The 12,264-nt window shown below is 43.8% G+C and overlaps 1 protein-coding gene across 1 annotated transcript in view; it reads right to left on the reverse strand.

The window, feature by feature from the left end:
* Positions 1-12,264, reverse strand: part of cacna1ha (calcium channel, voltage-dependent, T type, alpha 1H subunit a) — a gene marked incomplete at its 3' end in the record, with an annotated part of 107,464 nt that overhangs the window by 21,893 nt on the left and 73,307 nt on the right. The window contains exons 22-28 of the mRNA XM_080723209.1: positions 11,582-11,766; positions 10,770-10,896; positions 9,931-10,056; positions 8,978-9,067; positions 7,598-7,811; positions 2,679-2,830; positions 922-1,031 (exon numbers count right to left, since the gene is read on the reverse strand). Coding sequence (XP_080579335.1) covers positions 922-1,031; positions 2,679-2,830; positions 7,598-7,811; positions 8,978-9,067; positions 9,931-10,056; positions 10,770-10,896; positions 11,582-11,766 — 1,004 coding nt within the window. The remainder of the gene's footprint in view (positions 1-921; positions 1,032-2,678; positions 2,831-7,597; positions 7,812-8,977; positions 9,068-9,930; positions 10,057-10,769; positions 10,897-11,581; positions 11,767-12,264) is intronic.

Consider the following 12,264-nt stretch of genomic DNA (forward strand, 5'->3'; position numbering starts at 1 on the left):
CTATTTTTGATATTTTCACCAAAAGGCCCTTTTAGAAATGTCGGCCCCTGCCTCTCTAACATTCTCTGCACGTCCCTGCACACAGTTACGCACGCACACACAGGCACGCGCACATACACCTGCGCATCAATCCAATCCACAATTTCATCCAGAATACAATATCACCTCAGTTGCTGTTAATGGCCCCTCATTTGAGTCCATGCTAAAGTGTGTAAAAGAAGCAACACCACAATGTAGTGTAAATGTTAGGTGTTTCTGGTAGCTTAACATAATCATAATTGATCAGTTAATGTACGTATTTATAATCTAAATCTGTAATGTAAATATTGAAATGAAAGCTGGTCAGGATAAAAAAAATCGAAATACTGCAGTAAAGCAAAACTAACTGTAGTTAAGTAGAGTACTTGATTAAATGAAGCATAGCGTTAGTTTATGCAGGACATGTGAGTCTCGCCCGCCTCATGCTGTAATCAGCTGTCAGTCAGATCCTTTCCTCATGCACAGATATGCTGATCATTATCATTATCACACTGTCATAATCCAATCAGAGCTCACGCCCAGTAAGGGAGGCTAGTTTAAACACAGCTTGCATTCACTAGAGCTCTGCTTGTCTGCCTCCTCCACCCCAGCCTCTGCCTTTTGATCAGAGTCTGGCATACTTGTGATTTTATGTCTGCTGATTCAAGCTAATATGTCAATGTATTGATTGCTATTGTATCCCAATGGGGGGTTTTGCTTAAAGTTCCCTGATTTTGCTTAACAGGCATGCATGTACAAAATTCAGGGAACATCTCTGAATGCGGAGCCCTTAAACGCCAAGTTGAAATGTATTCCATTTGTTGCAATAAATGGTTAAATCTACTTTGACGTGAGTGTTCCTGACTAAAATGTACTGTGTTACTTTACACAGCGGACTCTTACCTGTCCTTGAAGAACCTGTGCAGCCCAAACGCCACCAGCTTCAGCAGCGCCTCGATGACGAAGATGCAGGTGAAGACGTAGTTACAGTACTTCAGAACCTCCTCCAGATACTGTACATGCACGCACGCACGCACGCACGCGCACACGCACACACACACACACACACACACACACACACACACACACACACACACACACACACACACACACAATACTTATGTAACCAAACTAGAAATTCATGGCGCTGTTGTACTTACCAGTAATTAGTGAAAGACACAGAGCAATGACGGCTTGATTGTTGTTGTGTGTGTTGTATGTGAAGATAACAAAGCCGCCTCGCACACACACACACACACACACGCAGTTTGTGCACACACCCGTGCAGTACAAATGCACACACACGCCACGGTAATATGAACACACGCGCACAGTTTGTGTGCACACACACATACACGCGCAGTACAAAGTTGTTCAGTGTGTGTTGATACAAACACAGCATTCGGGTATTCGATAGGCAAGCAACTCTGGTGTAACAGTGTGCCACGTGATCAGTGCTAGCCAGCAAAGTCCCAGCAAAGTCTTGCCCCATGCAAGATCTCACTATTTCCATAGTCAACACATTGGTGACTTTGTTTATAACTGCTAGAAACCTTAGTGTGGTGCTGGACAGCCAGCTCTCATTCAAGGCACATATTGCATCAGTCACCCGGTCCTGTAGGTTCAACTTCACACTCTATAACATCCGTAAAATTAGACCCTTCCTCACCCAGGAGTCAGCCCAGTTCCTCATCCAGACATATAAAAACTCGACTAACTCTCTCTAACTCTCTCCTCACTGGCCTCCCGGCATGTGCACTTAAGCCTCTCCAACTGATCCAAAATGCCGCGGAATGGTTGGTCTTCAACCTGCCAAAATTCTCATATGCCTCCGGCCTTCTCCGTTCCCTCCACTGGCTCCCAGTTCTGGCCCGCACAGAATACAAAACACTGATGCTGGCCTTCAAAGCAGCCAAAGGTATGGCACCTCCACCTCCATACCTACAAAGCCTGATCAACCCCTACAACCCCACCCGTTCCCTCAGATCAGCTAACACAGGGATGCTGACAGAACCCTCGCTAAAAACCCTGGGATCAAAATCCACTCCAGTCCTAAACAATTCGCCCTCCTGGCCCCCAAACTGTGGAATAAACTCCCTGTTGCACTTAGAACGACAGACTCACTCCCTAGCTTCCGCCATGGCCTTAAGACTCACCTCTTCAGACTCCACCTAGGCCCATATCACTTACCGCAGCACTCGCCTACCCTCAATGACCATACATGAAAGCTAGACAGCATTCTTAGGTTTATATAATGTTTTTACTGATTAGGTGCTTGGTCTACCTATGTTATTTTTTTAGATTGATATTTCTATGCATTTGATGTATTGATGTTTTGATGAAATTATTACCTTGCTCATTGTAAGTCGCTCTGGATTGTCTGCTAAATGCCTCAATTGTAAATTGTACATTGCGCTGTATAGATCATTCCTTCATACTGGGACGGTATCAGGATTGGTTTTCAAAGCAATAGGTCTAGGTTTTGTTAGCGCCAGTTTTGTCCGCTATTCAAGGCCATACAAACATTGGCCTATTTATTCAGATCTCCCCAGCAGAAGGATATCTCCGAAGGTAGGGTTTAGGTCTGGCCTAATTGTTAAGAAGAGAATAAATGAATGACACCCTGTGTCACCACAAACACAGGAAGATGTGTGGCTCACCTGTGGTTGGTTGTAGTGTTCCATGCTCATGGTGACCACGTTGATGCAGATGATGATGGTGATGAAGAGGTCCAGGTAGTGGCTGGTACACAGTGTGTGGATGTGCAGCCGCAGGGGCATGTAGTCTGCGTAGTACGGCCTCTGCTGGGCCTCTGAAACACACCACACACACACACACACACACACACACACAGAAACAAACACACACAGAAACAAACACACAGACACACAAATATACACCCACACACGGAGATACAAATCTCACACACAAAACACAGACACAAAGACACCACCCAAAGACACACACACAGACAGAGAGACAAGCACACAGATCAACACACAGTGAGCCAGTACAAGGAAATAGCACATACAGACACACACACACACACACACATACAGAGTGTGAGTGTGAGTGACTGTCATTGATCTTTTTTTTCTTTTTTTTTTTTACATCCTGCGAGTGGCATGTTCAGACGCACCACACAGAGAGGGTCACAGGCTGAGGACAGAGAGTGTGTGTGTGTGTGTGTGTGTGTGTGTGTGTGTGTGTGTGTGTGTGTGTGTGTGTGTGTGTGTGTGTGCGCGCGTGCGAGCACACATGTACGTCTGTCTGTCTGTCTGTCTGTGTTGTAATGGACCCTTATACTGTACTTTAACTCTTGAGACCTTACAGGTCCATTTGGTTTAATTTTACATGGACAAGAGTTACATTATTGTAAAACATCTGCATTACTTAACTTACCAGTAAGACACCCTAATCGGGAGATAAGCGACCGTCACGTCGCATACACAAAATTTAGAAGGCAATGGTAGTCAATCAGGAGGGAATATGGGAAATGGGACAGATCCATGTTGATAACATGACTTTAGAGATACTGTGTACCGCTTTGCGTGATAAGAAGTCTACACCATTGGAAAGTGTAGAATTGTTATTTTGATCGTTATCCTGTTATCTCTCCTATTGTACCACATTGTATTGTGGACAAAATTGTGGACAAAATTGTATCCAACAATAACAAAATATTCTAAGTCTTGGGTCTGAGAGGCTAAATCTCATCAAATGGTGGTCCGTGGCTCAAATGCAGAATAAATAATGGACCTTGATATGAAAAAGTTTGAAAACCACTGACACAGAGTGCCTATATATAGTCACACTTATCATTTCAATATGTACGCTTTTAATTAGCCAGTCATGTCTAGTAGGTCAGGGCGCTGTGGAGAGCTACCATTGTAACCTAATGAGCCTGTAGACATTTTGAAACAAGTGGAGGTTGGCCTTGTCATTAGAATTCTGTGTGGGCTGCAGGCAATCCAGAAACAATGTACAAATGAGCCATTTAAATAATGATGATGGTGGGGAGTGCGCACAGGAATACACAAGAATCCTTTGGGAAAAGAGACCACAAGAGATTTTTCTGGCGTAGAGATGTAATCAATAAACAGCCATCAGATCCTTGTGAACTTCACTGGAATGATAAGCGTGAGCAACTCCCTGCAGTGTGTATGATTGTCTTTGTATAGGCCAGGGTCAGCTCAATGTCAGCTTATCGTTGTTGTCGGGTGGAAACCCTATATGTCCAAAACCGTTCATTTTGTATTTATCATTTTAAAAATGATTTAAATAGTGAACATAGCTGATCTACAAGCACACAACGCCTCACACTGCGAGGCGTTGTGTGCTTGTAGATCTGCTGTTTTCACCAGTTTTGTGTGACAGTCTTGTATGATGAAGCAGGGCTTTAGTTTACAAAAACAACGTACAAATGAGAAGACAACGTCCTGCACTTCACCTCATTATGAATGCTGGATATCGGTGCGGTCGAGTGGAAAGCTCATTTTACTTTTCAGGATTCGAAAGTATCAAAAATAGCTGTTCTACAAGCTCAAAAAACATAAAAAGTTAAAATATGGAGATAAGAGGTCTCTGCCTGATACCAATAACATTTTCTAACTCAACATTCGCTTCATATGTTCTTGACTGTTGATGGAAATTCATTTGCTGATCTCAATAAGCTGAACGTAAATTGACCCTTAACTGCTAAACCTTTAGGAGCTACAGTGTGTGTGTTTGTTTCTGTGAAATTGCATTAATGTAAAATATTTTTTATGCAAAGTGTAAATACCCTTGTTTGCATCACATTGCATTTATATGTACTGTACAGTGTGTGTGTGTGTGTGTGTGTGTGTGTGTGTGTGTGTGTGTGTGTGTGTGTGTGTGTGTGTGTGTGTGTGTGTGTGTGTGTGTATTAATGTGTGTGTCAGTGTGTGACCCGACCCTCCTGTGCAGTGCACCATGCCCAGTTGTCCATAGCATGCTGACGTGTCCTCATGTAAACATGACCGTCTATGGCTGAATTTACTCTAAAGTAAGACCCCCTGGGGGTCTTTAACAAACTGTTGTCCAGGACAAATTGTCCAGTTATCATTATCTATTATTACCCCCTTAAAATCATCTTGGAAACTTTCAAAACAAAATGAATGGATCTAAGGGATACATCTGGCCATCCGGGCATAAACAACATGAACTTGTAGATAAATAAAGATTTATTTTTCCTTCTTTTTATTGGGACTGAGCGGCGTGCCTCTTGTTTTGTTTTTACATTAGTAAGTGATGTAGAACGACTCAATTTTGTGATTCGAAGCTGTGCGATGACAGTGAAGCTGAACGCACAACTGAGCAGCTGTTCTTTCCACTCACTTGAATGATTTCTAGCCTGAGGATGTCATCCCAACGGTCTATTATATGGATGTGAAGACTGAATAAATATCTAATCTTTTCTTCAGGCACTCAGCTCTGCATCATGTCCACCAACTCCCCTTAGCTGTTCTTAAATCACTGTCAACTAAGGCCACAGCAATGGGCCCATATTCCTTTCATCTCATGTCCTCTCCTCAAAGCAGTCAAAAGCTATTCCATTTTTACCCATATGGAGTCAAAGTTTCTACTACACTGCATGTTGTAGAAACCCGATTTTGTTGGGGACCAAATTGGTTACACTTGATCTTGGAGGTCATATTACTAAGTACTTGGCATAAAAAATTACTGGTAAGAGACTTTTTTTTATGACATACCGTATATCATGAACTCAACATGCAATAAACCCCAAATTTGAATGGTATGTTGAGGGGTATGTTGAATCTAAACAAGACCTTTAGACATTATGACTACAGTTTTTCCTGTGTAGGACAGGATACTTAGAATGAAAAAAGGGACACACGACATTTGATATGTCTGAATAAACACTGTCTCCTGTGAGATGATATTATTTGTGTCCAACAGCAATATCTTCCAGATGAAGGAACAGAACACCCGCTGAATAAATAAACAGTCTCAGACTATTGAGACGCAACCTGGGACAAATACCTATACTTATGTGCTATCAGTCTTGTCTGATGTGCTATCCTCATCTCACCAAATGTTGCCTTCTATTGCAAACGTGAGATCAGCGTGTGCCGTGCGCTCAATATTTACACACAATTCCGTATGGTGTGTTTCTGCTGTATTTCTGAGTCTGCCTGTTAAGAGCACATATTTGACTTTCTACCAATTTTTTCGTTCCCATTTCTCTAGCAGTGTACTCATGATTAGTTTTGTTCCTCTCACTTCTGAGCGCAGCAGCCTGCTACGTTCACACTCCTGAGTCTGCCAATCAAAGTAAGCCATTGATTTTTCTATCGGAATAGTTTTTTTTGTACACAACTCCAGCAGCACAGACAGACATCATTTTGTTCACAAAATCAATTCCCTTTTCTTCCCTTATATTTTTTCGACGTTTGTTTTTCTTCTCTTTTTGCACAAAGACATCTTTTTGATGTCTTTGTGCGTAGCAATCAATATCCCTGCTATATTTCTGAGTCTGCCAGTCAAAGCATGTTTACAGGTAAAAACTGCTTACCACCCGTTTTGAGAGACACCTCAATATCAGAAGTTGCACATGCACTCAGGGGAGGAGGTGTTTGGGTTAGTGGGGGTGAGGGTGGTGGTGAGTGGGGGGGTGGTGGGGGGGGGGATGTCATTCAATGGATTCAATTCATAATAATCTAGCCCGATTTATACTTTGCTGCACAACGGTGTCACAGATCTAAAAAAAAAACAGATCTACAAGCTCAAAACTCATTAAATGGCAATGTATGAGCTTGAAGATCCGTCCATTTCCGACAAGCAGCACCGTCATACGGCGGAGCATAAATTAAGCATCGGTTTCCCTCGACTCATTCAGGGATGCATTCAAACAGACTAGCCTTCACATGCAAAACTGCGTTCCTAAATACCTTCCCTAACATCTCAACTGAAATTAGGTTTGTTGGAACAATGGCACTTCGTATGGAAGATAATAATCCAGATCAGCATAGATTGGCCAGGATGTAGGACTAACAATATTATTATTATGCAGTGGTGGTCTTGGTCTAAAGTGAGCAAACACTGCAAAATCCCGAGTTTTAATTTAACTCCTATAGAGTCAAATGGGACCCGTAAGTTAAATCAACACTGAGTATCTTGCTGTGTAGTGTTCCACAATGTGTTAGGACAGTGGCTACTGTGGTTGGTTAGGTAGGGCCTCCTCGCTTTTGTTACTCATGCTGTGTGCTTGCGTGCGTGGGTGCGTGCGTACGTGAGTGCGTGCATGTGTGTACTACTGTATAACAGTGGGGAGCTGGGAAGGGCTGCAGTCATGCATGAGCATGCATCAGACTGGCATAGCCCACGCCTTCGCCGATCAACACACACTGCACGTGAGCCAGCCAGTCTCTCCCTACTCTGCTATCCCTCCATCTTCCTCTTATGTTGCCTACATTTTGTGCTATCAATCCTTCTTTCTTATCTCTTGTCTGTCTCCCTCCCTCCCTCTCTCTCTCTCTCTCTGTGGGTTTGGCAGGCTCTGAAAGGCAGGCAGTGCTCAGAAAAATAGACTACCGACCAGCCCCTTCATTCGCCTTACTCCTGCGTTTTTTCTCCATCATTTTCTGCCTCTTCTCTTCCCGCAGGCGAGCCTCCTCCTCTTCCTGGTCCTGCCGGCACTTGTGGAAGTTCTCCACCACCACGCCCACAAACATGTTGAGCACGAAGAAGCTGACAATAAGCAGGAAGGAGATGAAGTAGAGGAGCATCCAGGGGTTGTGGTTCCTCACCGGCTGGAGGAGGGGAGGGGAGGGGAGGGGAGGGGAGAGGAGAGGAGAGGTGAGGAGAGGAGAGGAGAGGAGAGGAGAGGAGAGGAGAGGAGAGGAGAGGAGAGGAGAGGAGAGGAGAGGAGAGGAGAGGAGGATGTTTAATTAGTATCTCTTTGTGTTCGCATTTTCATTCAAGTGGACAAAAGCTACATGCATTCATATCTACAATTTAAAAGGTGTGTCAGGCTTTGTGTCATAGTTGATTATCATCAGCGTAGCTGTGCCTCCTGATGATTCTCCTAAGGGGCAGTGGTGGAAAGCAACTACATGACTTAATTACTGTACAATTGTGAGGTATTTGCACTTTACTTGAGTATTTCCATTTTCCAATATTTTTACTTTTACTCCACTGCACTTTAACCACTTCAGCCCTATATTCATGGGTTGCATTTGTAGTCCTACACCAGCCATTTGAGGACCAACACAGGTGTTTTGATTAACGTAGAACATTGGTTCTATGCCAATCAGACAAATTGAACACCTGTGTTGGTCCTCAATATGGCCGGTTTAGGACTACAAATGCAACCCATGAATACATTGCGTCCATTCGTCCATCTACCTTTCTATGTCAGTGGTACTCAAACCTTTTCATGTCAGGACCCCCAAACTGATATGTATTTGGCCACAGACCCCCATCTCAAAATGTTTAGTTCCAGGGACCCCCAGAAGCAAAATTTGAGTAACAAGTATTCGCTTTTAAAATACATACGGTATATTAAAAGATTTGCACATTTTCACGAATTTAAAAAAATAGCAGATCTACAAGCTGGCAGTGCGGCGCTGTGAGCTTGTATATCTGCTATTTTTCAATAGCTAAAGTATAACATAATTCCAGGGGTTAAGGACATAACGTTAAAAACTGCTTTGAAGAAAGGGGATTGGTTTGCGAGAGCATATACTGTATAAAGGGCTTCACTTGTATTAAATTGTTCTATTTTACTCAACATCTCAGCGACGCTGGACAAAACAGTCAATGTTTCCTCCTATGGTGTAGTGGGTTCTAATACTATGGTCTAAATTAAATGAATAAATACAAAATGTATTTATTTTTCTTGCGGCCATGTGGGTTTGGCAGGGAAAAGCCAGGTGTTTGTGACTATGTTTTACAATATGTACAGTATGTACAGTACCTGCTGATCCACTGCTACTGCATCCAGTCCATCATACATGATGTTCACCCAGCCATCCTTACAGGACAGCACAAACAGAGACATCAGAGCCTGGGGAGAAAAGATACAAATAAAACATACACACACACACAGGGGGGACAGTAAATCACTTGAGTAAAACCAGTGGTTGTAAAAGAAATGTAATTTAACTACGTTTTATTCACGGTTTTGCTATGTAGAAACAGTTTAGTGTTAGTGTAAGAGTAAAATCCATCCATCCAATCTTCACCCCTGTCCCAAGATCAATATGCCCAAAGGCTTATTGCAATCTAAACATTTATGGTTGTTGTCATACAGCATTGTATAATTATTATCTTACTGCAGTGATGTTTTCAGCACTTTAGTAGTGGGTCGTAGGCTAGTGCGCACACGCACGCACGCACGCACGCACGCACGCACGCACGCACGCACGCACACACACACACACACACACACACACACACACACACACACACACACACACACACACACACACACACACACACACACACACTTTCTCTTCAAGACTGATACAATATCAAATGCATAATCCTGCTGACTAGGAAAGCCATGCTGCTTAGCATGTCAAAGCATTCCATACCAAATATTTAGGTGTTTGGGTTACAGTCATGACAGTTTACCATTAATGGATTCTGTTTGGAGAAAGTCAATTAAATACATTAAAGCTGCAATGAGATGTCCTGCCTGAGTACTGCATGTCCTAATCAGGAGAGCCTGCTTGGGCAGTGGAGACATTCATGCAGTACCTCTTGTCCACCAGTAGTGGTCCTACCTGACCACAGGATGTCAATTCTCAATAGAACAGCAGGGAGACCCCCTCCAAACAGCGCAATGTTCTAGCAATATTGCGTTAACATACAGTCCTACCATTTAATCACTAATGTTATGTGTCTGTCTCTCTGTCTCTAACCCACCTGACCCAGGTTGTCAAAGTTGTACTTTCGTCGTATCCATCGGAAGTTGGCCTGGAGGCAGTCCGACTTGTTGGTGACGTTTCTGGTGTCCACACCCTCACAGTGAAAAAACTTCCCTTTAAATAGCTGAATGGAGAGAGAGAGAGAGAGAGAGAGAGAGAGAGAGAGAGAGAGAGAGAGAGAGAGAGAGAGACGTGAACCATTTTTGTTGACAATAGCGGTCATGGATTTACTCTGATCTTGCACTTGTAAGACGCTCACTGGATAAAGCCTAATTTACTCTCCGTTGTACGGCGGTGTCTTGCACTGAAAATAGCAGACCTACAAGCTCACAAAACCTGGCATTCTGCAACACGTTGTGAGCTTGTAGGTCTGCTATTCTCAGGCAGGGAACACCGTGAGTGACTGCTAAATGCCTAAATTGTAATTGTGAAATTGCACTGTAAAATGGTCGGCATGCTAAATTAATCCCCGTCTTTGATCCTAAGCAAAGCACCGCTGTGAGCATGACTCACTCTAAAGCCCAGGGCTTGCACTTAGCTCTGGGGTTTCACTGGAACTGTATTATTATAAAATACAAAGTGTAAAGAGGTTCTACAATCCATTTAGCCTAGGGTTAGGTGAAATGAGTTGATACAAATTCACAGCCCAAAACGAGAGCACTTCACAATGTTTTCCATGAGTGAGATAAGTAGGCAACTTAGGGAGTAATACTAGCGCACACGCACATGTGTGTGTGTGTGTGTGTGTGTGTGTGTGTGTGTGTGTGTGTGTGTGTGTGTGTGTGTGTGTGTGTGTGTGCGTGTGTGTGCGTGTGTGTGTGTGTGTGTGTGTGTTACCTGCACTCCCAGGATGCCGAACACAATAAAGAAGGCGCAGCAGATGAGGACAATGTTGCCGATGGGTCTGAGAGAGGTGATGAGGGTCTCAACAACCAGCTTCAAACCCGGAGCTCTACTGATGACCCTGTAGCACGCGCACGCACACGCACGCGCACACACACGCACGCATGCACACACACACACACACACACACACACACACACACACACACACACACACACACACACACACACACACACACACACACACACACACACACACACACACACTTCATGTAAATATAAAGATTAATACCCACATGCACAGGCATTATTTCTAGACATAGAAATAATGGACAGCCTGCAAGCAGACATGAATATAAACATGTAATAAAGTGGATGCTTAAAGGCATTATGTAGGTTGATGAACTAGCACGTTTACTGTGTTGTTAATGTATCAAGAGTTATGGTGGTGAGCCCACCTACTGTTCCACTATGTATCCACACACACACGTCAGTGAGTGTGTGTGTGTGTGTGTGTGTGTGTGTGTGTGTGTGTGTGTGTGTGTGTGTGTGTGTGTGTGTGTGTGCGCGTGCGCGTGTGCGCGTGTGCGTGTGCGTGTGCATGTGTGTGTGTGTGTATAACAAGCTTGTAGATCTGCTATTTTAAAAAAATAAAAAAACCTTTGGTACATTTTGAATCCCAGACTTTTACTGTAACAGAGTATCTCTACAGTACCTTGCAGTATTGTTACTTTTACTTAAGTGAAGAACGTGAATACATTTTCCCACCCTGAACATCTCCCAGCATGTCCCAGACGGCGAGCGTACCTGAGTGGACGCAGCGTGCGCAGCAGCCGCAGCACCCTGAGGATCCCCAGGATCCTGTTTCCTCCTCTGTACGCCATGGACACCATGATGTCCACCAGGGACACAAACACCAGCAGCCCGTCCAGGACGTTCCAGCTGGACTGCAGGTAGCTCTGCTTCCCCCAGCAGAAGCCCAGGGCCACCACCTGCACGGAACCACACAGCTCAGTCAATGCCACTGCAATGTTTATGGGTTCATCCTCCGGGGAGCAAAGACATGCTCGACAAGTTACCCTCCACTCCATTAGATCAGTGGTTCTCAACCTGTGGGTCCCCAAATTATTTTGGGGGGTCCCCAGATGATAGCTTAATCTGAAACATTGTTTTCTCACTCACAGTTAACAAACCAACATACAGTTTAAGTGTATCTGCACATTTCTAAAGTGACAATTTTGAATTCCTCTAAAATTTCAAATTAGCCAAATTGTCAAATATTAGAGACAGAAATTGTGAAAATAGCCCATCTACAATGAATGAATGAATATTTTATTTCCGTGTCTGGACAACATTTGACCCATCCCAGGGCAACAGTCCGCCATTCCGAAACACCGCTATTCCGAAGCAGGGTTAGGGTTAGGTTTAGGGTTAGGGTTAGGGTTAGGGGTAGGGTTAGGGGTAGGGTTAGGGTTAGTTAGGGTTAGGGT

The sequence above is a fragment of the Nannobrachium achirus genome (genome assembly GCF_963921795.1).
Source record: "Nannobrachium achirus genome assembly, chromosome: 4".
NCBI lineage: Eukaryota > Metazoa > Chordata > Actinopteri > Myctophiformes > Myctophidae > Nannobrachium > Nannobrachium achirus.